At 46.5% G+C, this 26,070-nt stretch overlaps 1 protein-coding gene across 9 annotated transcripts in view; it reads left to right on the forward strand.

Annotated features, from left to right (window-relative positions):
* Nucleotides 1-26,070, forward strand: part of LOC149340280 (thrombospondin type-1 domain-containing protein 7A-like) — a 360,309-nt gene that overhangs the window by 68,180 nt on the left and 266,059 nt on the right. For 5 of the 9 annotated variants that reach the window (XM_089549018.1, XM_089549019.1, XM_089549021.1 and 2 more), the window contains exons 1-2: nt 5,812-5,919; nt 6,080-6,139. In XM_089549018.1, the coding sequence (XP_089405144.1) occupies nt 5,883-5,919; nt 6,080-6,139 (97 nt within the window). In that variant the 5' untranslated portion in view covers nt 5,812-5,882. Of the gene's footprint in view, nt 1-5,811; nt 5,920-6,079; nt 6,140-13,408; nt 13,656-26,070 lie in introns of those variants that run through there. The other 4 variants (XM_089549023.1, XM_089549024.1, XM_089549025.1 and 1 more) reach the window with 2 other exon arrangements.

A 26,070-nucleotide genomic window follows, 5' to 3' on the forward strand; every position in this document is an offset into this window, starting at 1 on the left:
GCAGTGGCTCTTTGAGACACCCTAAGGTATTGGCCATTTTGCCTGGTTCATGTGCCAATGCGATCGGATGGCGCGCGGAGGTTCTCTATGCGAGTGCGCGGTAGCTTTTCATGACGTCAGCAGAGACGGAGTTTGTATACGTCATCCACCTTCTGTTCGTTCAGGACACCTAAGATGATGTCATGGAAAGTTCCGCCGCCACTGCTGCTGCCTTGCCGCACAGACCATGTTCACCTCTATCCATCATGTAACACTGCACCTGTCGCGGCTATGAGGTACCGTACTTGCTTGACACGTGAAACTGCTGGGTCCGAATACGACCAATGCAACTTTTCTTGCCAGGAATTTTTTTCTATTTGTGTTACCCAGAAGGGCCACGCAGTGATTGCTGAAATCACTTACAGCGATTTAAATGCTGGAGCATTAAGACTATTATTATGAGCAAAGGCTGGAGGGAAGAAAGAAGCCGTAGCAGACACCGCACGGAACTTATACTTACACCGGACTGAAATTGCAGCTCATGATGCGTTGGTGCAGGACAGTACGAACGAATCCTGCTTCCATCGGTGCATTAAAGCATTATAGGTGCCCCTCCTTACATCGGTGTCAAAAGTGTTTCCCTCATACCCGCCTCGTCTTTCTTTTTTGGAAGGCACAGCTTGCAATCTTTTCGTAGATTTCGCAGGGAGATTAAGTTGCTCGCTTAGGGCCTGTAGCGTCGCAGTTCTGTACTGACAAAGTCGCGGAGAGACGCAGCGAAACAAGTAAGCTGCTTAGGTAGTGGATTATTAGCATCATTTCACGCCTGAGGAATACAGCAGCCTTGTCGCTCTACCACCGTGGCCGCACCACACCAATGATTGGGGTTCTTAATTCACTAACGCTTTAAGATGTACTTGCTTAGCAATTCCCTGCGCTCTAATCGCGTTGCAGCTGCAAAGGGTAAAGCCGATTATGGGAGTAATTAAACACTTGTCCTCTAATGTGCATCTGCTCGCAGAAGTGTGCCGGAGATGTTGCTTCGAACACGGATAGTATAACGAGGCGAAGGTATCTCTTGTCTTCTGTGCCCTGTGGTCAGACGCTTCAGGAAAAAAAGTTTTCGCATTGTGGGCTGACCCTGCACCCCAGGCGAGCACATTCCATTCATTCGACTCCAAATATAATCGCCAAATGCCTTTCTTCATTCGCCTGACCACATTGGCTAATTCTGGGAGACACTAATGTGGAAAATGTGGCGGAAATTGTCGATCCGAAACTAAAATAACTCAAAGCAATTCTAAGCCGCCGCGGTGGCACAGCGGTTACGGTGCTCGGCTGCTGTCTCGAAAGACGCGGGTTCGATCCCGGCCGCGGCGGCTAGAATTTCTTTGGAGGAGGAATTCTAGAGGCCCGTGTACTGTGCGATGGCAGTGCACGTTAAAGAACCCCAGGTGGTCTAAATTTCCGGAGCCCTCCACTACGGCGTCTCTCATAGCCTTAGTCGCTTTGGGACGGTAAACCCCATAAACCAAACCAAACCGAAGCGATTCTAGTGCTCACGTTTCGTTTTTTTTTTTTTCTACGCCATGCGCAACCAACAGAATATCCCCTGATTATTCTCAATCAAAACCCATTCCTGTAGCAAAACAGGCCGAAAGTTTCACAAAAGAGTGACAAAGGCCTTTTTTTCTATGCAACGCCTAGAGTAGAGGTAGAGTTAGCCAGCCGCAAAAGCAAAACCAATCGTTCGAACAATGAGCTATTCTTTAGGCAGAAGCCAACAGCCACAGAAACCAAGGGGCACAGGGGATTTTTTTTAATTTATTTATTTATTTTGTGCTGTTGATCAATTTAGAATATTACTGAATATATTATCGCTTAAAGCTAATTGATTAGAAAAGCAGAAGAAAAAACAACCACATGGCGCCGGTGGGATCCGAACCCACGACCTCCGAGGCAGATTCAGCGTCAATGTTTTAATGTCTGGGTAAAGAATAACAAACAGCAGTGACACTTAATGCCGTATCGATAGTACACGCTTACTGGCCTTGCGTTTCTCGAACCCACCATTTCGCTTCTACTGCCTAATTTTCCCTAACAGCCTGATTGAACTAAGCAGCAAGACAGCCATTGGGGCAACTAAGAACGACAACAGGAACGCCATCTCGCGAAAGAAATAATCCTTTTTTTACGACTGTACTAAGGCGACGAAATATACGTATCCGTATGAACATCTGAGTGCTATAAACATGCGTAAACAACCGGGTTATAAGTGATTTGTAGATTAGACGAGGTAGTTAAGGTATGTTATATTGTGACGGCAAGTTACAACGAAATTTCGCACATCGCTCCTAATAGGTAGTGAATGGTGTCGCATTGCAGCTTAACGATGGTCCCCCTTGCGGTCTCCCTTCGACGTGAGCTCCGTAGTAGTGTTTACGAACGCTCCGCGAACGACGCCGTCAACCGACACGGAACACCTTAAACACCGGGCGGTACGAGCGCCGTTTCCGCTTCAGAATGGGCATTTCCAGGAAGCGACGTGCCGCTAATTGAGCTTTTTGCACATTTTCTCTTCAACCGTTAACGTATACGACCCGGTAACTTCGGTCTCAAAAAAGTATCAAAAGACACCAGTTGCGGTAACTGGCTTGTGCCTGGAACGTTTCTTCCGAGCAGGAAACTGAACAAATAGAGCGATCGAACACTCTTTAGCCTAGGCAGAAAATGGTTTGGTTTGGTTTATTGGGGTTTAACGTCCCGAAGCAAATTCGGCTACGAGGGACGTCGTAGTGAAGGGCTCCGGAAATTTCGACCACCTGGGGTTCTTTACCGTGCACTGACAACGCGGAGTACACGGGCCTCTAGAATTTCGCCTTCATCGAAATTCGGCCGCCCCGGCCGGAATCGAAGCCGCGTCTATCGGGCCAGCAGCAGAGCGCCGTAACCACTGAGCCACCGTGGCGGCTAGGCAGAAAATAGTCTTTATTCTCGTTACTGACAACCGCGGCAGATTTGAAGCGAATTCTAGGAGTACCTAGGCAAAAGGGCTAGTCGTTAACCACACAACGAAAATGTAACTAAGTTCACAGTCAAAAGCACCAAACAGTGAATGGAGAATTCGTTGCTTATTTAATGAAGCCAGGTGGTGGTCCAAGAACTAATGTGGAAAATAATTGGATTTGTACGGAACAGTTCAAAACGGGGTTCCCGCTTGCAACGGCTCTGAATGAAAATGGAAGCGGTACTTTGCATTATTGTTACCAGTGGGGCGTCCTGGTGAATGAGATTAACAGTAACGCTCACGCGATGGCAGGTAGTCTTAGCGGCGTCTTATTGTAGACATTTTTTTTTGTTCAATTTGACTGCTGCGGACTGTGTTTTGAATGGCCAAGCAAACTAACTGTAGAGAATTAATCGGGGAGGGAAACCGGAAACGAAGCCAATCACTGCGATATAAACCCCAAGAAGTTATCTTCTCTCAAAAGATATCGTTTACGTTGACGAAAAACAAATGCACACTGTTTGCTGATACGAGTCCCACACCTTTCAGTTCCCTTTTTGTTGCCGATAAATGCTCTTCAGAATCGGATAGAAACGACTAATGTGTTTTGAATCGCGAGATATAAATGCGAAATCGATTACCGCTTTATAAGGAGGGCCTCAGGTCTTCGTGAACCCACCTGATCGCTTACACAATATTTTTTTGCAGCGTAAACGATGTTGTCTGAAAATAATTTTCCCCCTGCTCAGGTCGCAATGTATTTGAGACAAGCCTTGCGCAAGTCTGCTTCAACTTCGATGAAAAGCAACGGACTAGCGTTGTAATCCCGCGTTGAAGAGTTTCCTGAATGGGTGTGAGCCAAGAAAAGGGAGCGGTCTAAGCCTCTAAGCCTTCCGGGAAATTACTCGTTTGTGCTTCGTAATGATGACGTGCAGAAATAAAACGCAAGGATAGCCCTTTTTCTCAGGTTCAAAGTTAATACTGAAGCACTTTTCGAGGTGCTAAGTTTTGTGTCCAAAACTTCCCGAACCTTTCAGCACTAACTTATTTTTTGAGATTATAGATGTTTAACGGCCCAACGCGACTCAGGCTATGAGGGACGCCGTTGTGAAGGGCTACGGAAATTTCGACCACCTGGGGTTCTTTAATGTGCACTGACATCGCACAGTACGCGGACCTCTAGAATTTCGCCTCCATCGACATTCGACCGCAGTGGCCCGGACCAAAGTGGCCGCAGTGGCCGGGCAGTGACCGAGCGCCATAAACACTGAGCCACCGCGGTGGCAATAACTTAATTTTTTTTAGCACTGAAAATAAATATCATTTTTCTAGTAACAGTATATTTTTCCACCGCGAAAAGCAACCGATGAGCAGTTTTTTTTTTATTTCCGATAGTGTTACACTTGGCGAGTGACGCAAAGTACTGCTCGTGGCTAAGATGGGGTTACAGAGGAGCCCAGGACCGGATAAGGCTTTGAGTTCGCTGCCTACGTATGGTACCGATTAAGATACTAATACTGTGTTTCAGAGGTGATGAAAGTCTTTGCGGGGGGGGGGGGTCGAAAGGTGGTGATGAAAACATAACTATAAAAAAAGAGCCGAACTGCTGACGGAAAAGAGCCCTGCACGGCAAGAGCTGCGTTTCCTTCCTGGCATAAAGAGAGCGTATACAGTAAAGTGACACACAGTTATACAAAGTAAATAAGTTGCAGACAAAGCTGACGTTTGAGAGTAGAGTTAAAAATATGACTTCGTGTACACCCGCTCTCAAAAGTTTGAGGAAGGCGAATCATTCTTAGGATACATGCATTCCAGTGTATACTGTCTAGTGCAGTGCGCTATTCAACTAATTAGGCTGCATATATCTCTTCCAGGTTGCATGGAAATACACAGTTGATATTAATTTTTTTGCCCTTACATTCTCTTTTATGAATTGTTGACCGTGGTTGTACGCTCCTGAGGACAACGGACGCCCTCACCACTTCCCATTTGAAAATCACTTTCAAAGCGGTGAACGATATTTTAATGTTAAATTTGAGTCGACCTTTTTTTCTACGATCTTAAACAACAAGCTGAGCGATTAATTTTAATAACGGAGTGGTGATTTGAGGAAAAAAAAGCGGTAGGGTTTTAACGTGGGTAATTCAAGTAGACGTGCGAAAGAATGTGTTTAGCCTGCTTGGCTCATGGTATTGCTTTGCTGGGTCGTCGGCACGTCCGGCGACGATATTAGATTCAGGTTGCGTTCCAATCAAGGTCAAGGTGATGTCATCTGTTCACGCCGCAGATAGAAGTTGAGGAAGAGGACGATGTGCAATGCACAACGCGAGTGTGTGCTGCAGTTTAACACACGGCGTGATTGGTACTGAAATAAAAAAAATAAGGTGATAGCAAAGTGCGCTCGTGTAGTGGCGTGCGAAGCTGATCTGTTTGCGCCGTCGCAGGTTCGAAACACAGTGGCGGCTATATTTACTCTAATTCTGCACCCTCAAGGTCAGGGTCGCGACAAGATTCTTGGTTTGGTTTGACGCCGTGAAGTAGTCCTTTCGGACTAAAATGTTGCTCAGACAACAGAAAAATTTCATTCTCTAAAAGGTGCACCTGTCGTGCTGAACCAAGATAGGCAATACTCCCGAAGGGTCTCGGGCTCGCCGAGCTTAAGCACGACGAAGAAAAGCGGATCAGATGCATTGCTGCGCTGCGCGTACTGCTGCCACGTGGTACGAAGAAAACATATTTGGCCTCTGCGAACGATAAGATAGGCAAACAAAGAAATATCGGCTGAGGGCACTCGGGAAATCAGCCCATTTCACGCGCAGCGGCGTTCACCGGGCGAACCGTCTTGAGTGTCACTCGTGCAAATGCACAGCAGAGGCGCGTAGCCGTTCAGAAAGGGATGCGTCGGCTCGCGAGAGACCTCCACGATAATGCAGGCAAGTGATATTGCGGACCCGTTCTTTGGTCCGTATGTCAGGTCGCCGAAGTCCAACGTAGTGGTTAACGGTAGTCATTCTTCTGAACAGGCGGTTCGCTTTAAAGTTAAGCTAGGTATCTGTTTTTCTAATTTAACATTGTTTTCTTTTCTCGTTGTAGGCGAACATGTGGGCTCGACAGCCTTCGCGACGTCACTGACGACGGAACCACCTGTGGCCGGTAAGTGAACATCTCTCTCAAATTATGACAAATAAGTCGTCCCTGTCACACTATAACTTTTATTCCGGTTGTGTTTGGCAAAGTTTAAGTGCAGTGAATGACGGAATCGTCTGTATGAACGCTGGTTACAGCGCTTCGCATCGCAAGCGCATTATCGATGTTCATAACTGTCGGGAGTGTAAGCTTCTTCTCAGCGAGCCTATTCTTCTCGATTATCTACGTCAAGGAATATCAAAGCATGCGTTTTGGAAGGAAACAAGCGTTTGCTGCTCGTCATCGTCCCCACACTACCGACTTGGACGTTCCCTCACCTCGCTTCAGAGGCAGGAAGTTAGCGTGAATTGTCAAACATTTTGGAATATGTCTGCGAACTTGCTGTTCTTCAGAAAGACTTTCATTTCAGCATGAATGTAAGTCCAAATTGGCAGAGAAACATCGTATACGTTATTTAAAATGTGTTAATTACAACGTATGGTTTTTTTTTTATAGAAGATCATGTAGTAGACTTCACGACTTCTCGTGATTTCAGGAGTGGCGAGAACTGAACGATTATTTCGCGCAGTGCAGTGGGACTGGGTACGACACAAGGATGCTCGAAAAGGACACTCACACCGTCATTTCATCATTGCGCCTCACATAGAATACCCTCATGGAGGACCAGTTTTTAGAAGAAAGGCTTTGTTTTTCAAGCATTATCTGCTTAACTTTGGTCACAAGATCGACTTCAAGAAAATCCGCCGAGGTTTGCAGTATGTTTCGCGTCAGAAGGCTTAAGGAAAAATTTTACTTCCGCCGCCCCGTGTCGAGCTGGCATCAAGAAAAGCGGTATTAGTGCGAAAGCGCTAATCCGGACTTTCAGAGTCCAGCAAAATCTTGTCTTGCGTATATGCACCGAGTATGTGCCAAGCCTGAGTGCTCCGTCCCGCGTTACTTCCCACTCACCGTCGTCATCTACATAGCACTAATCCGGTGGGTCTGACCCTAGCAAAATCGTCTTTTGCATGCCTGTTCTTGGTGTCCAAGAATTTGCTTCCAGCTTTTATTGTCATCAATAAGGGGCATAGCGGCTAGCCCATGTTATCACTATCCTGGACTGTGGAGAGTCTGGCGGTGTTATATAATTATCCTTCACTCATTTTTCAACATTTTTTTTTATGAGTTCAGGAATGACGTTTTGCTGCGTTCGCTGTGAGGAGAAGACACAATGATATAAAAGCTGACTAAAGTATTAGAGCTGCTTTTGTCGCCACCCTGTGTTCGAACAGTCCACCGTCTTGCGAATGATATCGCGTCTTATTAATTACAGGAGCTTCGGATAGCATGCTTTGTAGCTATAACCTCCAAGCCAAATAACATCGGCAGGAATGGGGATTCGTGCTGTCCTAAATACGTCTCCTCGGCGACGGGATGGCACTCGGAAGGAGTGCGTCCCACACACGCCTGAGACAGCGAACGTATTTGCTCCGCACTCGGGCTGGGCCAAGGAAGTATGCGGCTATGCCAAGGAAGTATGTGGCAGAGAAGGCTGCTGCAACTCGCTCCTAATGCGCTCGGCCACGTATACAACGACGAAGCTGTAACGAAGCAGCTCAGCAACGCACGGAGCGAACACGAGATGGCGCTCTCTGGCTGTATCAAAACACTTGCCGAGGAACTCTGGGGAAGAACAACCCCCTGCGACGGTTGTGTACGCCTAGCAGCGTCAGCACGCGCTCGCGTTGCAGGGTTTCTTTCCGCTACGGAAATCTCTGCTCGCTTTTGGTTCCGACCGCACTCGAGCGGATAAAGAAACAGCCGAGTGTTGCGTCCAAGAGTCTCGAGTTGGATGAGTCAGCCAGGCTGTAGGTAAACAACAGTCTAATTAATAAAACTGCTTTGATGCTTAGCTCGTGCGTCTTTCGTGCATTGCTCATTCTATTTTTACCCTCAGTCGTTCTATAAGAGTGAGCGTGCCAAAAGAAGAAACAAAAATCAGTAAACAGCAGCAAAAAAACAAACTAAAATCGCTTCGTGCATAAATATTGTTGCTACCTACAAAATTATAGATAAATTTCCACGAAAATAAATGTAGTCAAGCGCAGATTTAATAGTAAATGCAAAATGTCGTACTTTAGTCGGAATGTATATATTTGTACTTCAATGACATATTCCAGTGCCATTAGTATAAATGAAGACAGGAAAAAAATCTCCTTCCACGTATATCCTGTTAAAATTTCGAAGGTAATGATGCGTTTTAACGGCGCAAGGACGCCTTTGGCCAAAGAGCGCAACGGCATAAAGTGGGATCCGAGGCCAATTTTCAGAACATTTCTCCCTCGAGACGCCAAGCGCCAGACCAAGAGTAAGCTTGTACCAATTGGATAACACGTGGGCGTCAGGTGGAATTTAGGTCGAGCCCCGCACCTCCCACATTTCGAGTTTAACCAGTAACTCCTCACCTATTCCTCCTTGACGTAGAGCGACGGTATCTCGGGCTACGGCAAGCCAGGCTGTATTGTGTATTCTATCGTTTAAATATAGGCAATACTCTCTATAGGCTATATTATATGTTCTGTTTCCCTTTGTTAGGGTTATCTTGAATTAAATTCCGTACAGATTGCAGCTTGCACCGTGTCACTACGACACATCTGCAGGAGGCTAATATCACGCTACTTGCGCGCTCGTGGTAAGCACTTGTAGCATTCAGGGTGGATAGATTATAAGAGGAAAGGGAAACTCACAGTCACAGTAAGGAAGGTAGAAACTACGGAAGTTTGACATTCCACTTGTCTAGGCACGCTAGTTTAATTCCCCAGAGGGCTGACAACAGCGCGACCTTCTTTTTTAGAGACGATTATCGTTTTTAGGACTTGTCAGTTTGGCTTCGTGTATCGCAAGTGTTGAATTTCCTGACCAAGACACGGGCTCAAGATCCAGTCTGTGCGTAAAAACAAAACAAAAATTGCAACTGACCATTGAAGTTGCTGTGAAATTCAACGCTGTAACTCTACACTGGGGTAAGTGAACGGATTGGGAGAATTTGTTTTCGCTTATATCGCTTATAACCTCGATACTTGTTTGTGCGCACCGATATTTATATCAACTGGAATCATGCATTGAGACTGCGCACCCAATGTGTGCGTTGTTTCCTCTAACCCAGACCAGTCCAAGCAATTCATTGTACTTTGACATTATCAGCCTCCGTTCGTACCCTCACTCTCCTTTCGCTTTCCCTTTCCCTTTCCCCCTTCATCAGTGTGGAGTAGCAGGCCAGGGTCATCTTACCGCCGGCCAACCTATCCACTTTTTCTTTCATTAAAATACTTTCTCTTCCTCTATCTCTCCATCTGCATGAGAATCACCAGCAGAACTTTCGCACTCTCTTTCTGATTGAACCTGTGACTCAGGGTCTGCTAGGGTTTCCCAGAGTGACTGTGGCGCCTCGCAGCTGATGTAATTCACCAGGGTACGAGAAAGACTCGCATGACAGTCGAGACGGCTAAACGCAATAGTGATATAGTGCTCACTAAAGCAACGAAGGAAAGGCTGCAGGGTGCCCCGAAACAGAATAGAGAAAAACGCGGATGGTATAGCTTCAGATGGGACACATGGGAAAAGTGAAGCCGAAAGAGAACCAGTACGTTGAAAGCGTCAAGCCCACGTGTACGCAAATCAACTGCAACATGAGGACGATAATGGATCTATGTCGGCACAAGTAACAAACCGTCATTAGATTTCACGCAGTTTGGTGGTAATTTAAAGCATCACCTACTAATTCTTTTTTTATGCCAGAGCTGCCACGTGCTCAGGAAATTCACTGCTTTTCTTCTCGTGTGGACCTGATCTCGCTTTACACATTCCACTTTCACAATAGGGCATCGTATTTATTAATTCCCGCCTTTTCCATCCGTGGTATAAGGACAAGCAAACTGTGTTGTAGGCAGCAGTCACATGCATTGGCTAGGCGGGTTAGCTTGGCTGCGCTGCTGGGCGCTCGCGCGAGGCTCGCTGCGGCTGGCACGTGTCTCGTGCTGGTGCCGGGATTCGCCTGGCTGGAATAAGCCTCTCTTGTTTGCGTATGAACAAAATGTGCGCATTTCGTCCACAGAGAACGGTATACGAACGACGCAGAAGCGGTTTCCACCGCACTGCAAATTTCCAAAAGAAGCTTTAAGTTCTTCACGGTTTCGTAAGCAGACCACGGCTGTGAAATGGGGGCATTGTTCTTCACTTTCTGCCATAAAAACTCGGCCTATGCTAAGCGCATGCGACGGCTTTCCCTTTCAGCCGCGCTCTCATCCCTCTTATTTCTCGAGCGCGCAGCGCGAGCTCTGCGCAACATCGCCGCGTGTATTTCGCAAAACGACCCACACCGCATCGCGCTCAACCGCCGCGATCGTCATCCCCACCCCCGGCGGCATAAACACGGCCGCTTCGTAGCGGTTCACACGCTACGCATTCCGCTTGCCGAGCCCGCACGACACGAGCGCATCGTGTGACGACACAGGCGAACGGTGGTCGTAATCTCGCGCTGCCGACCGCGACGCAGCGAGTTCTGCGCTCTGACCGTGAACGAAGAATTTTTCCGTTCGTTTGGCGCTCGTTGACTCGTTAGCGCGTCAAATAGCGGCTGTCAAAACGAGAATGCGTTGGGGCTTTGGGCGTCGTCTTCGCCGCAGCCGACGTTCAGAAGTTGTGCTTCGCTTAGGCTGTCGCGCCAAATGAGCGCTCTAGCGCGTAATTAGAACGCGCGAAATCCTTTCGCATGGAACGCTTCTCCTGCGGTTTTACACGACGCGTTAAGGGCTCAGTGCTTTCTGCTTGCATTTTTTTTTTCTTTTCTTAGGGGAGGGGGGGTGGGGGGGAGAGCGTGCACTTTCGAACCACAGAATTCTGGATTGATTGGGATCGCTAGGATTTTTTCATAAACTGTGCCGATGCACAGTGTGTCCTTTGATTTGCATAACGCCTTCATCAGAAACCTACCGTCGTAGCCGGTACTCGAAGGACTGCCGACTAGGAAGCAGGACGACAATGCCGCTGAACCACGGTGGCGAGAGAAAATGAAATACGCCGTGCGGTAAAGCAGGTTGCGCTCTGCACCTTTATGCCGTATTTTCTCACGCTGACTGAATTTGCAAATAATTAGGCCCTTGTTTGGAGGAGGGTAAAGTAGCTTCACATTATTTAAGCCATGTAAGCGTTTACACATGGTCTCGTTATAGTATAAACGTCGACTTCTAGACAGATGCTTACCCCGAAGCATTTTGCTGTTTGCTTGAAATTCCCGAGCACCAAAGGACTTACGAGGGTTGCCTCAGGGGATTTACCCCTGCGTTTTGTAGCATGCTGCAAAATAAAAACAACATTGAAAGATGCAGATTGTGCGTTTCAGTGAATGGTACCGTTCTTGGATCTTTGACGAAGATTGAGGGAGAAAATGGCACTACACTCTAAACAAAAAGGTGTAAAAAGGAGTAAAGTTGTCCTCTAGCGTAAACCCTTTAAGAAGAGTTGTTCGCTATTGGACAGCTTATTCCCTTTTTACTCCCATGTAGGCGTATTCATGCGTAGAGTGTAGCATTCAATTCCCATTAGATGCCTGAGTATAACACACCTAAGGGCTGCATGCGCTGCGATGCGTTAAACACTGAATAAGGAGAGCTTGACAGCCACTAATTGCTGGAAAGATGGAAGGTGTGGTGGGCGAATGCGGGTCACTAATATTCCCCCTCAAAACCATCAATTTCCTATCCATGCAAGTGATGGAACGAGGAGACAATGGACAGGGGCGCAGAAAAACAACATAAAACCTTCAAGTTGACTACCGCCCCCCCCCCCCCCCCCCTCAATGAGAGTACAGGGACCATTAATAAGAAGAAAGCAGAGGTCAGCATGGTCAATATATGGTCACTTGGTCAGTAGTCGTCATTATCAGCCATGGATAAATCCACTGCAGGGCAAAGGCCTTGATCTACAATTATCCTACCTCTGCTCCAATTCATAACATGTTATTCGAGGAAGCTTCATTTTCTTATCTAACTACTTAAATGTTTACCCTTCTCGGCTACATTTCCCTTTTCTTGGAATGGAAAATAACTATCCCAAATAATGGCGGTTTTTAAACACAATACTGAGTCACAAATGACTCAGCTGGGTTGCCGCACGTCATGGTGTAAGATGTCGGTGAAATGTCAGTGTTCTGGGTGCACATATGGGGTTTTTTAAAGTCCCCCGAGATTCGCGAGATAGGTGTGAACTCATGGGGAAGTTTGGAAGCCTACGGGTGAAGTTGCAACGCTCATATGAGCTGGTGGAACCTTGCACGCATTGTAAGTTACAAGGAAGTGAGAGAAAATGACCGTGCTCTTTATCGGTTCCTATGTTTTTATGCAACAGTATGACCAGATATGAATATGACAGACGAGGGGCACGTTAGGACTTGTTGTAGGTACGAATTGCCCACAAAAGACACACACAGGAAAAAATACGAGGGAGACTGAAAGAGCGCAAAAGGACTTGTGCTAACTTAAGTATGTATACTGCCTACGGGCGTTGAGTGCGCAGACACCGAAAGACTACTTATTGTTGACTTCGTAGCGCAGTCTTAGATGTCTTGCGTGAGGATGTGCTTGGTTGCATGTGCAAATATGTGTTCGAATTGGTCGCTCATAATACAGGGTGGAATCGTGCACTGGTCAAATAAAAACCAATTTGTATATTCGTTACTCGCGTGATTGGGCTAGGCTTAGTCACGCCAGTACGGCAGGCGACATGTGTAAGACACATTGTGCACGGCGAGTGCAATACAGAGTGCTCGATGAAATCTCTGCTGTCATACGTCCATTACTCGCATATCTGCGGTCTTCAAGCATCACAACAGCATCACAACAATTTCGCTATGCATAAAACCGCAGAGTAAGTATGGTTGAAACGAAAATAGGCCGCTCCCTTTTTCAGATTATCAGGAGGACCGCTGCGACCGCAAGCGAGTGCAGTCTCAGGTACCGAGCAAAACTAGATAGCGACATGTGGGGCGTTCGCATAGCAAACAAAGGCGCGATGCACCGACTGAGGCAATCTAGCGGCAATCGTCGGCGGCTCTGTTCACTGAAGCATATTTTATCGCCACAAGAGCCCAGCACTTTGTCTGAGAGCCTAAACGTGCAGTCGACTCCCCAGGCGTCAGAACCCCAGGTGGTTGAAATTTCCGGAGCCCTCCACTACGGCGTCTCTCATAGCCTTAGTCGCTTTGGGACGTTAAACCCCATAAACCAAACCAATAAGGAACCACTGGGTATACTACTTACGAGCGACTGCAGTCGAGTGTGGCATAGAAGAGAAAAAGCTGTTATCGGGCTCTATTATCTCGCCCATGGACCCTTTTCTCAGCCTAGCTCCTCCGCAATGTGCTGGAAAGAAGCAGTCCCAAGAGCTTCCGTAGGCAGTGAGGTATTGCGGTCCTTTCTTTCTACCAATGGGGCCTAATGTGGAGGACGGGGTACTACCCTAGGGTTCTTCGCTTCTGCACTCAAGGGTAAGATCGTTGGCTGATTGTCGGTTATCACTGACCTTTCGTGCATTCTGATTGCGCAAGATCGTCCGAGCATATTGAGTATCTATGCCCGTCTTTCAAGGGCCAGATCGAATCAAATCAAATCAAATCAAATCAAATCAATTCAAAGTTTATTTCTCATCTAGCACTACAGATGGAGGAATCTAATTGTAACAAATTTCTTATAAGATTAATACGGTTGAATGTAGAATATTGATAAATAATAGCGAAGAATTTTGCTCTCAGGCTTGCGGCGCCTTGTTTCGAGCAGAACGTTAGCACTAAAGAAAACAGGATAACTGTAAACTGTAACAGAGTGACGACTACAATCGTTAAGAACAGTTTATCTAACTGAAGAACACGCACGCACGCACACACACATATATAATCTCTCTTGTATAGATATATTAAAGATCTAAGCCAACAGCCATAGAAACCAAGGAACACAGGGGATTTTTTTATTTATTTCGTTTTAGGGTGTTGATCAATGAAGAATATTGTGACGAAGACGAAGCTGGCAGTGGCGCGGGACGGAGCGCTCGCGCTAGGCCAGCGGCCGTTAAAATCATCTCATAGCCATCGTTCACCACGTCTCATTCTTCGGCTGGCCGCCACGTTACATTTGGTGGAGGTGCGGGGGTCTCTTCATCGCCATCCTGGTCACGGTGCTTCGGCGCCCTGGGCCTGCCATGGACATCGGCAGCCCGCCCGACCTGAACCGACCTCGACGCTCACCCCAGCCCCGTCCCCCGCCCGGACCACACGACACGACGACCCAAGACCCGACGGACCCAGGACCCTACCGACCCAAGACCCCACCGACCCAAGACCCCACTGACCCAAGATCCAAACGTGAAGACACCGCCCCCCTGCCCCTGCTGTTCGGTGCGTCCAGAGACCTCGGCCGTCAGCTCCTGGCATCCTACGGCCCGGATGCTTCGTGGACCAGGACTCATCCTTCGCTCATCTCATCCACTGTGGCGGCCAGTACTGCACCATCTTGTATATACTGTTCAACCCTCCACTCAAGACCATCGCCATTTCACGCGTCTGTTCGTCACCGATCGGGACGATCGCTCGGAGGCCCCGGGTAGTGTGACGAAGACGAAGCTGGCAGTGGCGCGGGACGGAGCGCTCGCGCTAGGCCAGCGGCCATTAAAATCATCTCATAGCCATCGTTCACCACGTCTCATTCTTCGGCTGGCCGCCACGTTACAATATTACTGAATATGTTGCTGCTTAAAAATAAATGATTAGCAAAGCAGATGAAAAAACAACCACATGCCGCCGGTGGCAACCGAACCCACGACCTCCGAATTACGCATCCGGTGCTCTACCAACTCGGCTACGGCGACGGCTGTCAGATCTGCTTTCGGGGGTATTTATGCTTACAAGTGACCTAAACTTGAGAGTGTTCATCAGCGCCACCAACGTTCATAAGCGGCGGACGTAGTACAACCTCAGGCCCCGCTGGTGTGACGTGGAACGTCATCGAACGGCGAGGGTGGAAGCTGTATGAGAACCCTCTTATGCTTCCTATGGCATCAAAGATGCCGGAACCGAGGCCCTCGTTAAGCAGTTAAGCAGAAAAGTGAAGGGGAATAAGGGGCTCGGTATACATTTAAGAGAAGCCAACAGCCACAAAAACCAAAGAACACAGGAGATTTTATTTATATTTATTTATTTTGTGGTGTTTATGAATGGAGAATATTACTGAATATGTTATCGCTTAAAGACAATTGATTCGAAAAGCAGAATAAAAGACAACCACATGCCGTCGGTGGGAACCGAACCCACGACCTCCCAATTACGCGTCCGGTGCTCTACCAACCATATATATATATATATATATATATATATATATATTTATATATATATATATATATATATATATATATATATATGCGAAATTGAGAAACGCTTCATTTATGTTAACATTTATTGGGAGTCGACGTTTCGGACAGAGCCTGTCCTTTTTCAAGGCTGAAGTTACATGGTTCTTGCTAAAAGAAGCTGACGATGCAGGAGGAAGAACGGCTAATATCCCCACGTGGGTATGTGCCATTACAAAGAGGAGGAAGAAGAAGAAGAATAACGACTCAAGGAAGAGAAAAAAAGAAGAAATTAACAAAAAATACGCAAACGGAACAGGGAGGGGAAGGTAAATGTCGTCGCCCGCCACCCACGTATGCGGTCGCGGCGAGAAAAGACGAAAAAAAAATTAAAGAAAAGAAAAAAAAGCGGGAGGGGAGAATGGACGGCGAACCTGAGTCCTAATACAGCGGGCAGCAAGTAAAGTGTATGGAGACAGACAGTGGCCGAAGCACAGCATAGATTTGAGATGCACTCAAATGTTGTCCACTTAAATGAGTAAACAAAATACAACGAAGCCAAAGGAGGGGGGGACTTCCGCCATGTGCAACTCCTTTGGCAGGATGAGTCAAGGCGGGCAGAGTGGAATTTGAAGGAGGGCAAAAAGTTGGGCAAGTTGGTAAACATTCATGATGGGTTTCAAAGCGCGACAAGACGGAGACGAAAGGAAAAGAACACACACGAAAAGCGCTTACTAGCAACTAAAAACAAAAAAGAGCGCTGATGTTATCTGTGACTTAAGAAAGAACGTGAGTGAGAGAACAGCTTCAGAGCGGAACGTGTCAGCCCACTACAGCTGGCTTGGCGACACTGGCTGATGTCTGCTGATGTCCATAAGAAAAACCTGCCACCAATGTGCAACACAAATAAAGCTGAGAACGAAAGAAGGAAAAGGCAGACACTGCCTGTCTGGGAAGTCCCTGCGTTAGTCTCCCATTTTTTCTTCGTGGTCACTGTTGCCACTACTAACATAAAATTCGCTGCCGGCATCACATTGGTCCCTGCGCCGCTCACATTAACTATGCAGACTATGTGTTCGTCACAAGTTTGGAATAACTGCTCTTTCGACTTGCCTTTTGGAGGTAAGCGTTTGCTTATTTTCTTTTCGAGCGATAATATTAAGTAGGATTTTTCTCATAAAAGAACGGCTTGAGGCGTTGTCAAGGCTATGTACAACGTGCCCATCATTTCACTCATATACCGAGATACGGGTGATGCGGCCAATCGTTTCCGATCGCGTTACCACGTAGTTTCCGAGCTACAACGACGAACACACTTCTGAACAATGTTTTCCACTTCCCTGGATGCGCAAGTTCATCTGTTTTTTTTTTCGCTCAATATCGAGGGCATCAAAACACTGGAAGGAAATGAGACTGCTGTACCTGCACGCGTCTTTATACGTTGTGCTATAGCCTTTCCTCAGATTGAAGAAGGAGAGCATCTCATTTGCATGCGAGAAGAGAAAGCGCTCACGAAAGCTCCCTGATGCTCCCGTTGGCCTTATATTAACGCATCGCATGCAGAAACCAAGTCCATAGGCGAGGCTCATAATACATCGATAAACTTACTGCGCTTCGCTTGCTCTGGGACGAGAGCGCACACTATAGCGTAAGGGTTCCCCTATGTGCCGCAATACAAGGCCTACTTACTGCACCCAGCGCAGGCGCGACGGAGGTTCAGGGGAGTGAAGGTGAAAAGAAAAGGGGAGGGAAGGTGCATCTTGCGACGCGTCGCCAGCCCGCGACTCAACCGTTAATTACAACCGCGGGCGTCGGTGACGAGGGCGCATGGCCCAACCCTCACTCCCACTGCAGGCTCGCCTTGCTCCCTCAGTTTTCCCGACCGCTGTGTTTATCTCTTCCCGATCTTCCCGGCGCCGCCTCTATGCGCCCGCAGGGCATCAAAGGAGACCAAGAATCCCGCCGGGAATTGATTCATTCCCTCTCTTCCCTTCTTTTCACTTCCCGCCGTCTTATCTATTGGAACGCATTGGGGGAGCGTGCGTGTCGTAAAGGGCGTCCTCCTGCCTCCGTCACGCATAGAGGGCGCGCGCTTTACGCCACTTCCGATGACGCCCGAGGGTGAGTTCCTGGCGCGCATTTGTTCTTTTGCATAAGTTGTTTTCTGCATTGTTTGGGGCTTTTTTCGTCCCGCTTGGCCCAAGTGCGCATGGCACCTACGCTCACCTCCACTCCCCGAACTCGCATTACGGGCAGGTAATCAAAGGCTGCTGGGACGTACAGCCACGGTCTTTTAATAAAGCCCCGTGCCGCGGCCCGCTCAGACGGTGGGTAGACATCAGCCTGCGCGCGGGTGTGTTGGTGGTGAGCGGTTCGCGTTTGCTGCACACTTGGGAATAGTCGGGCGATGGTGAACGATGAACTTGTTTTTTTTTTTGCTTTAGGTTGCCGTAATTGTTTTTGCGAAAAAAATGCACACATATGAAGCACGGAGAGCTCAGCTGGTGGCAATGGAATTAACGCCGCTATATGACGTGTTTAATTAGAGCTGATGCAATATCACCATTTCCTACCAGCACTTCTGCAGTGGTCCGAAACATCACAGGTCTAGAGTGATAACCGCAGGCCTGTTTTACATATAATTCCCGCTGCTTCTTGCACAGCCTCAGGGTGAGGACGTCGTAGCGATAAGCGCACTATGCCCCATTTCGCCTATTCACTCACCTATCGGCACAGCAACATGTGACAACAGGCTCGCCAGTAGTGACACCTATTGGCTCACCTGAGTCACATGAAAATACATTTCACTTTGACTAGAACGTACGGTGTCTCAGTGCAAAAGTCCCTCACGACTTGTGTACACCAAAATACATATAGCATTCGTTCTGATCAGTAAAAAAGGCGTCCTTCATGGTTGCGATGTAGATGAGCAATGGCGACGTTGACGGCAGTGTTGGAGGACACCTCCTTTCTCCTTCATCTAGCTTGTGCAGTTAATCTCACCTTTGTCAAAATTCGATACACGCAAAGAAAAGAAATAGGCCAGAAGTTATGTGTGTTAAGGGAACAACGCAGACGATTTAGAAGCATCCGTATAGTATTCTTCCTTTCTGCACTGAATTGTTATATAAATAAAAATTTATATCACTGGTTTCCAAAGTATGACCTCTTTAAAGCCCTGCTTGCGTACTCTTACGTATTCTTTTCAAGTGTAACTACGCAAGCAGTATTCGCGTACATTCTACTAAGAGCCGCACTTCTGTTCGCGATTTTGTCGACGTGCTGCCCCCACTCAAAACGGCATTTTTCACTTTAATAATTTAACTTTATTTCAGGGAAACTAGTATTTCATCGTACCGTAGAGTCTTGAGCTATATCGGGCAGCTGCTTGCAGATATGTCGCAGATTCCTCATTTTGATCGCTGCTGCTCGGGCCTGGCTCCTCTCGACCATCGTAAATGACGTCACCTTCCGTTCCATACATAGTGTTCGGAATGCCTCTAAATTCAAAACATTAACCATTGTCTGGGAACACCACGGGCCACGAATTAAACATCTCCGAGCGGAGAAGATACATGAATGCTCTTCTTGGCCCTCTGGTTGGCGTCACATTCGACCGTTGGCGTCCACTGAATACTGGTTGAACTGGCACAGAAGCTGCACAGTGTTATATTAAGCGTAGAAAGCTGGGCTAGTTGGTTGGTAGTACTATTGTGAGACATTCCAGCGGCTAAAAAGACAGGGACGAAGGTAGACGAGACAGGACGAACACCGGACTTCAACTGAGGTTTATTCCACAAACAGGTATTTTATACAAAGGGGGGCGCAAAGAAAAGTAATATGTGACAAGATAAAAACCCATTATCCAACAAATGCAGAAGGCACTTTTTCTTCTTTTCACGGATTACTTTTCTTTGCGCCCCCCTTTGTATATAATACCTGTTTGTGGAATAAACCTCAGTTCAAGCATAGCCTCCTATCGTCCTGTCTCGTCTACCTTCGTCTCTCCCTTTTTTTTTAGCCGCTGGAATGTCTCAAATGTCTCACAATAGTACAGCGATACATGCTGGAAGATGATGATAACAACAGGCAGCTGTTGCGCTCTCTAGTTAGTCTGGTGCTCAATGAAGTGTATACACTTGTAAAACGCAGTGGGTCTTTGCGTGCTTTTTTTTTATTTACTGCCCTCAAGTTGGGGGAGTGGTTCGTACACGTGCGCTGCCCTTTTTCCAGCGTAAACGGTAATTATTTTGCTTCTGAGACCTGGACCTTAATCGCAGCGTCAACTTTAGAGGCCCGTACCACTTTACACCTTTTATAAATACGCATCCTCACTGGGTCATGGTGCGACAGGGCGATGCGCACAGAGTTAAATGTTGTCGAAATATAATGGGGACTGATTTGTTTACTGTTTGACACTGTCAATACAAGGACAGAAGCAATGCCAACACGGCTCTTGTTATCGCCACCGGAAATTCCACAGTCGAACGTGACCTTTCATAGGCACACCGCTTATGCAGACTGCGCCTAAAGTGCCACACGACCGACTCCTGCTAGTGACCGGCAGACGGTGAAATCCACTTGCAAACGCCTATCGCACTAAGGCTGCAAAATGAATGTTATCAGTTCCAAGGATCGCGAGCAGCTCCTCGTGCTTTCTTTACATTATTCTTTTGTTGTCTCTTTAGGCCAGAGACTAGAGGGCACTGTATGTGTGGCATCTCGCATATTTCAGGCATGATTTGAGTTGGTGCTTGCTTATCGGACGTCCTCGATATTAGTTTTCATTCCGTGATTTAATTTTTTTCTACTTACTTTCGAATATGCACAAAAAGCATGTGACAAATCTGAGTTCACGCGTTAATCGCAACATTCGCACCCTTTCTGTTTTCGGTTCTGGCATGTTAGCTGTCTTTCCTGAGCTTTCTGTATTATATTTTTGGCATACAGTGCCAAGCATTGGCGCACGGTAGGCTAAAAGTGAAATGAAAATTCTATTATTGGTATTCTATCATTCTCGAATGCTGAAGCCTTCCTGAACGTTATTCAGCAATTCGCATGCTTTGCCTCCCTTTAGTAGAGCTAGAGGCGCCTGATTTTGGGAACCAAGTGGAGAATGAGTTTTCTATCATTCGCGAATGATGAAGCCTTCCTGAACGTTATTCACATGATTTGCAGCCCTTTAGTACAGCTACAACAGCCTAGTTTTTGTACCCATGTGGCGAGTGAGCACACCTACCCTCTATGGAAATTACACTCAATTTCGTTTTTGGTGGAAAAAAATTATGTCAAAAGCAATACTGCGAATTTTGTTTAAAGCTGTTCTCATTTTTTTAAGCAGTTAGCTAAAGCAAAAACTTGGCGTGGCATGCTATATCGAGCAGCGGTGTGTTTTTACTAATATCCTCTTCTGACCATGTGTTAGGCGTGTCGTCTCTTCACTCCCCAAAGGTGAATTTGGAAAATTTTTCTAAAATATTTCGGCCACGTATTTCCACATAGTGACTACCGACAGAGACCACTATCAGGGGCTCTGTTCGAAATATCTCGGCGCCTAGTGCTCAGGAATGCTAGCCCTGATCAGTCCGTCGTGCCATATAGAGGCTTTTTCCAGCAACTAGCGTGGCCAGAACTTCTCAAGAAATGACACCATGGATGAACCCAAACAGCTAACGATGCCTTCAACCATGTAATCCAGGAGCACGCACCAAATAATTCCTGCTTTCTTATTCTTATCTCGGTGTCGCACCTAGACGCAGCTCTTTCTTTAGTCATGGCAAGATAGCCTGAGCTTACGTCCAGAATACATTCTAGATATAACAGGGCTGCTACAGCATGAATAGATTGAGTGACAGGGACCATTGTCAAAGGTACTTCGCTGCGACGAGCGCACAAAAGATCACAAGGGAGTCCAGCAAAGGTTTGGTTTGGTTTATGGGGTTTAACGTATAGTCTATGAGAGGCGCCATATAGGCTATGAGAGGCTATGAGAGGCGCCGTAGTGAAGGCCTCCGGAAATTTCGACCACCTGGGGTTCTTTAACGTGCACTGACATCGCACAGTACACGGTCCTCTAGAATTTCTCCTCTAAAGAAATTCCGGCGCCGCGGCCGGGATCGAACCCGCGTCTTTTGGGTCAGCAGCCGAGCACCATAACCACTGAGCCACCGCGGTGGCCGGGAGTCCAGCAAAGTAAAGTGACATGTAAAGAAGTGTAAAATTTACTCTAGTACTGACTATACGGCTGATGACAAGTAAACAGCTGGCACACGTAAGAAAGAAAAACAGTAAATTTTATATTGAAAAATAAAACAGTAAACATATTTTACCTCTTTAGCCGCACATATATCAAAATGTAATTTTTGTTAAATTGAACCCATTAGAAAAACTAAAAAGAAAGGAAGCTGATTTTTTAGTTATCCACACATTGTTTCGAAGCTACTAAACGAGAAGTATACACATACATGGAATAGTTTTTTTTTCTAAAAAATTAGTATGAAAAGCATAAAACGCTGGCTTCGGGAAAATTTACAAAACTAAATATTTTCAACAGAACAAAAATTAGTGAACTAGTTGTTGACCTCTTCAATATCGCTCAGAATACATTACAAGTCAAGGGCGTACCCAGTGCCCTTACATTGCTTTCTGTCTTTTACAGCCGCCTATGATTTCGTAAATAACGTCTCGCTGTGTCTACTCCTGCCAGTACTCAAGCACATGAATAAGGCTAAGAAAGATCTCACAGTTATCCAAAACGAATTTAAATGCAGTCACCTGATGCTAGGTCGTAAGCCGCTTGCATGTTTGTTAAAAAAAATGTAAAACTGCGCTTATTTTTGAGGAAATTAGACCGCAGATTTGTGGGCATACAAGTGAAATAATAATTGGAGATGCCTGTTCTCTACTTCGACAAAGCCATGCGGTATTTACGTAATACTCTAAAAGGAAATTAATTTTCTTTTAGATGCCAGGAATGTAACGATTCAATCTTGATAAATGCCAATAAAGGCATCGTAGAATGAAAGACTGGATAAAAATGAATGGTGAATAAATTCACAAGTGTAAGGGAGTTACAAAGGATGAAGATTTCCACCAAGGCAGCTTTTACTTTAGAAGCAGTGCGAAACGATAGCTCACGAGCCAGTAAAGCTTGCGAACTACGCGCGTGGCCATGAATACTGTTTCTTTTTTTTTTAGTTCTGTACAGTATCTTGATACAGGCTGACGAGCAGACACCCTTTTAAACCCGGGTGTCCGTTTGCCCCGTCCGAAGCCGCTGATAAATGTTTTCTCAAGAGAACACCGGTGACGTCTCAGATCGCGAACCGACTGCCGACGAAGGCAGCGATTGCACGCCTGGGGGAAAAAAAGGGGGGGAGGGAGCCCTCACGTACTTTAGGTGACGTATTCTTCACACTCTGCTTTCAGTGCTGTGCTCACAATTCCGAAAGAGCCGGAGAAAGGGCCACTGAAAGCGGTCTCACCGGAAAGGATGCATGGTCAGCCCGGAAGTGTACGTGTGTGCGAGTATCTAGTGCGTGCTTGCTCTCAGAGGCTCCAATCGTCCGCATGAAAGATGAACGGTTTTCCGTCTCTGGCGTCCCGTCTCGGGAGACGGATGTCCCCTGGGAGGTGGAAGGAAAACGGGGAAGAGGGAAAGGAAGAGTGCGAGGGAGGGAGGTGAATGGGAAGATGGAAAGGAAGTCCGGGAATGTCCTGACGGGACACGCCGCGCCAGCTCTTATCACGGCGCCCCTGGACCTCGCCCTCCGTATCTGGTCATTGTTGTTCTTGCCGGAGCGGGCGTCCGTGTCTGTGTAATCCCTGGCATCGTGTCTTTGATAAACGATCGGGAAAGATTGATGCCCGTGGTTCAGATTTCCCTGGCCGGCGCCGCAACGCGCTGGGGACACCTTGGAGGAGAAAAGCATTTTTTCCTCTCTTCTGATTAATTTTCAGCGTTTTATTTAACTGACATTGATGTAGCAATATGAGAACTGAGGGCTCAGTGAAAGAAAGGACACTGGAATTCATTTCCGACTCGAAGGCTTCTATGAAAAAAGTTGTCTTGTTGCCGGAACGCTTAAAACATGTGGAGTTTTCGGGACGGTGACAAATTAACAGTCTTGCCTTCCCCTTCACAAAACAAGAAAGCTATGACACAAGCTGTAGCCTGAACGCAGAACAGGCTATAAATTGCAAAGAGTGATGAAGTACAGAGCTCATGCAGCTGAACGCCCGTGTCGTCAGGCGCCTGTTCGATTTTCAGTATTATTGGCGTGGAACGTAGTAGTCATAGAAAGTGAAGTTAAATACTATTAACCCGATGAAACACGACCGAAAACGATAGTTTATGTTTGACTAATGATGCACTGCAAGAAGCCATAGCTATGAAGCTGCATGGAATCAGAGTGGGTGCCTTTCTTGTTTACAGCTGTTGAGGCATGGCGTTAAAAGCCGTCTTCCACCGCTATGGCGCAAAGGTTACTTAACTGTAACAAGGCTACCATCTGCCCTAAATGGCAATCGCCTTCACTGCAAGACAAATACACCATAAGCAATACGTATACATTAAACTGCACTTTAAATGTGAAGTTTCCTTCCTTAGTTCGACGTTTTTCTATTTTAAATGCTTACTCGACAAAACACATTTTAAGCACAAAGAAAAGTGAACACTTGGGACCACGAATCATTTTGTGCATAAATAAAAAGTATTTTGTAAAATCATTTAAGTGCTTCAAATCCGTACAGGACTTTTTTTCGAACTTTCGTGGTAACAGCACACATGTTCAAAATTAATGAACAGCGTTCGTTTTACTGACGTGATTGGAACTTTTATGTGCGTGTGTGTTTAAGTGCTCTCTGGCATTTCTTTTCCTCTAGGCTCTGATGAACGGGCAAATGAACAGATGGGGCGTTATAAGCAAACTGTTTTACGGGCGCGATAATTTATTATGCTTCGCGATTCTGTAAACATTGGGAAGTGTAAACATTTGGAAGTGATGGGAAGTGCTTTTAAAAGTGGTTAAATTCCTTAGCCGTTTCTTGACAAATGACTGGATGAATACTTTAGTGCTGTCAGACGAGATTGCTAATTTGAGGTGGCAAATGATACGAGATGGTATACGTCGCAAATCACAAAAGTAGCACGCATCATAGATGAGGCTTAAGGTAGCAAGTGTTTATTGTTGGTAGCGCTAGAAGCTAGACACTTTGCCACGCGCTGAAATCTCGAGATGGATTAGACCAACTGTCAAAACACAATCAACACCTGCAGTAGTTGTCAGTACCCTTATAAATAAACTGCATGGCATAATGGCGATAAAAATATGGCATAATGGCAATAACAATAAACTGCATGCTCAGTATGTTCCATAGTCAACATACTGAACGTGCTAACTGTAGTATTGAGGGGGTTGGTGTGTTACAAATTGAGAACTTGTGTATGCTGCTGTTTCAGGATTTAGGTGACTTTCATTAAGAGTGTCTGACGCGCCCAAATGTAGACGAATGTCGAGGTCAGATTCGATGCTTGGGCAATCAATGTTATTCGAACTGTTAGAGGCATGCCACGTGCGTTTACACTTATTAGCTCTCGCTTTCAAATTCCCGTTAATTATCATTTTCTCTTACCCTAACAAATGTCTTTGAATAAAGGAGAGAACTCGCGAAGCAGCACCTTAGCCGGTGGGCTGTCTACAAGGATTCGGAAGCGTTGCGACGTTAGAAGGAAGTTCCGCCGAGATCTTTTAGTGTGAACGCACAACTTCACGAGGTCCAACAGGCTCATCGAGTTTGTGTGAAGCTTGACCCCTATCATGCTGCGCATTGCACAACGCCGTCATCATCATCTTCCATCTAAGGCATGAACTAACAAGATCAAGCGAAAGCAAAGCATGCCATGATGGAGAGCGAACAAGGTTCGTCTAACACATCGGAGGAGGAGTTGCGCCGACAACACCGCGTTGATGCAAGGAGAGGAAGAAAACGGCGTCAACGTGAGTCTACAAAAACAACTACAGATTCCGAGGACGTGGCTGAACACAATGAAGAGCTTGCGAATAAACGACGGAAGCGACAGGCCACATTAGCGACCGAAACACCGGAACAGCGAGCCGTTCGCTTCGAGAAACAGCTGCGAAATCAAAAACGGGCGAAACGAGAGTTACTGCGTGAACAAGTAATAATTATGCAATATTGTAATGTAATGATTATGAGGCAAACGCACATTCAAAGCTCTAATCAGCAGAGGATAGTTTCCTGATTCCTAATGCACCGTACGTTCTTCTGAATTGCTTCAAGCCACTATAGCTCACATAGACAACAACGACAAACCATCATGCCATGTGGCTGGACTCCAAGTCTCCCGAACCCTTCATTCCACTTTCTTACTTGTTAGCAGTATCAATTGGAACAGTTTTATTAATTTTTATTGAATTGAATTGGGCAATAATTTTGTCTGTGCCTGTGGAATACTGTCCCTTGATGCTCGTTACCCCCATTGTGACTACTGCGCTGTGACAAGCAGCATATCCCGCCGCACAGCCTCTTTGGGGTTGAGGCGA

This window comes from Amblyomma mixtum, chromosome 6 (assembly GCF_055824585.1).
Source record: "Amblyomma mixtum isolate Tamu chromosome 6, ASM5582458v1, whole genome shotgun sequence".
Classification (NCBI taxonomy): Eukaryota; Metazoa; Arthropoda; class Arachnida; order Ixodida; family Ixodidae; genus Amblyomma; species Amblyomma mixtum.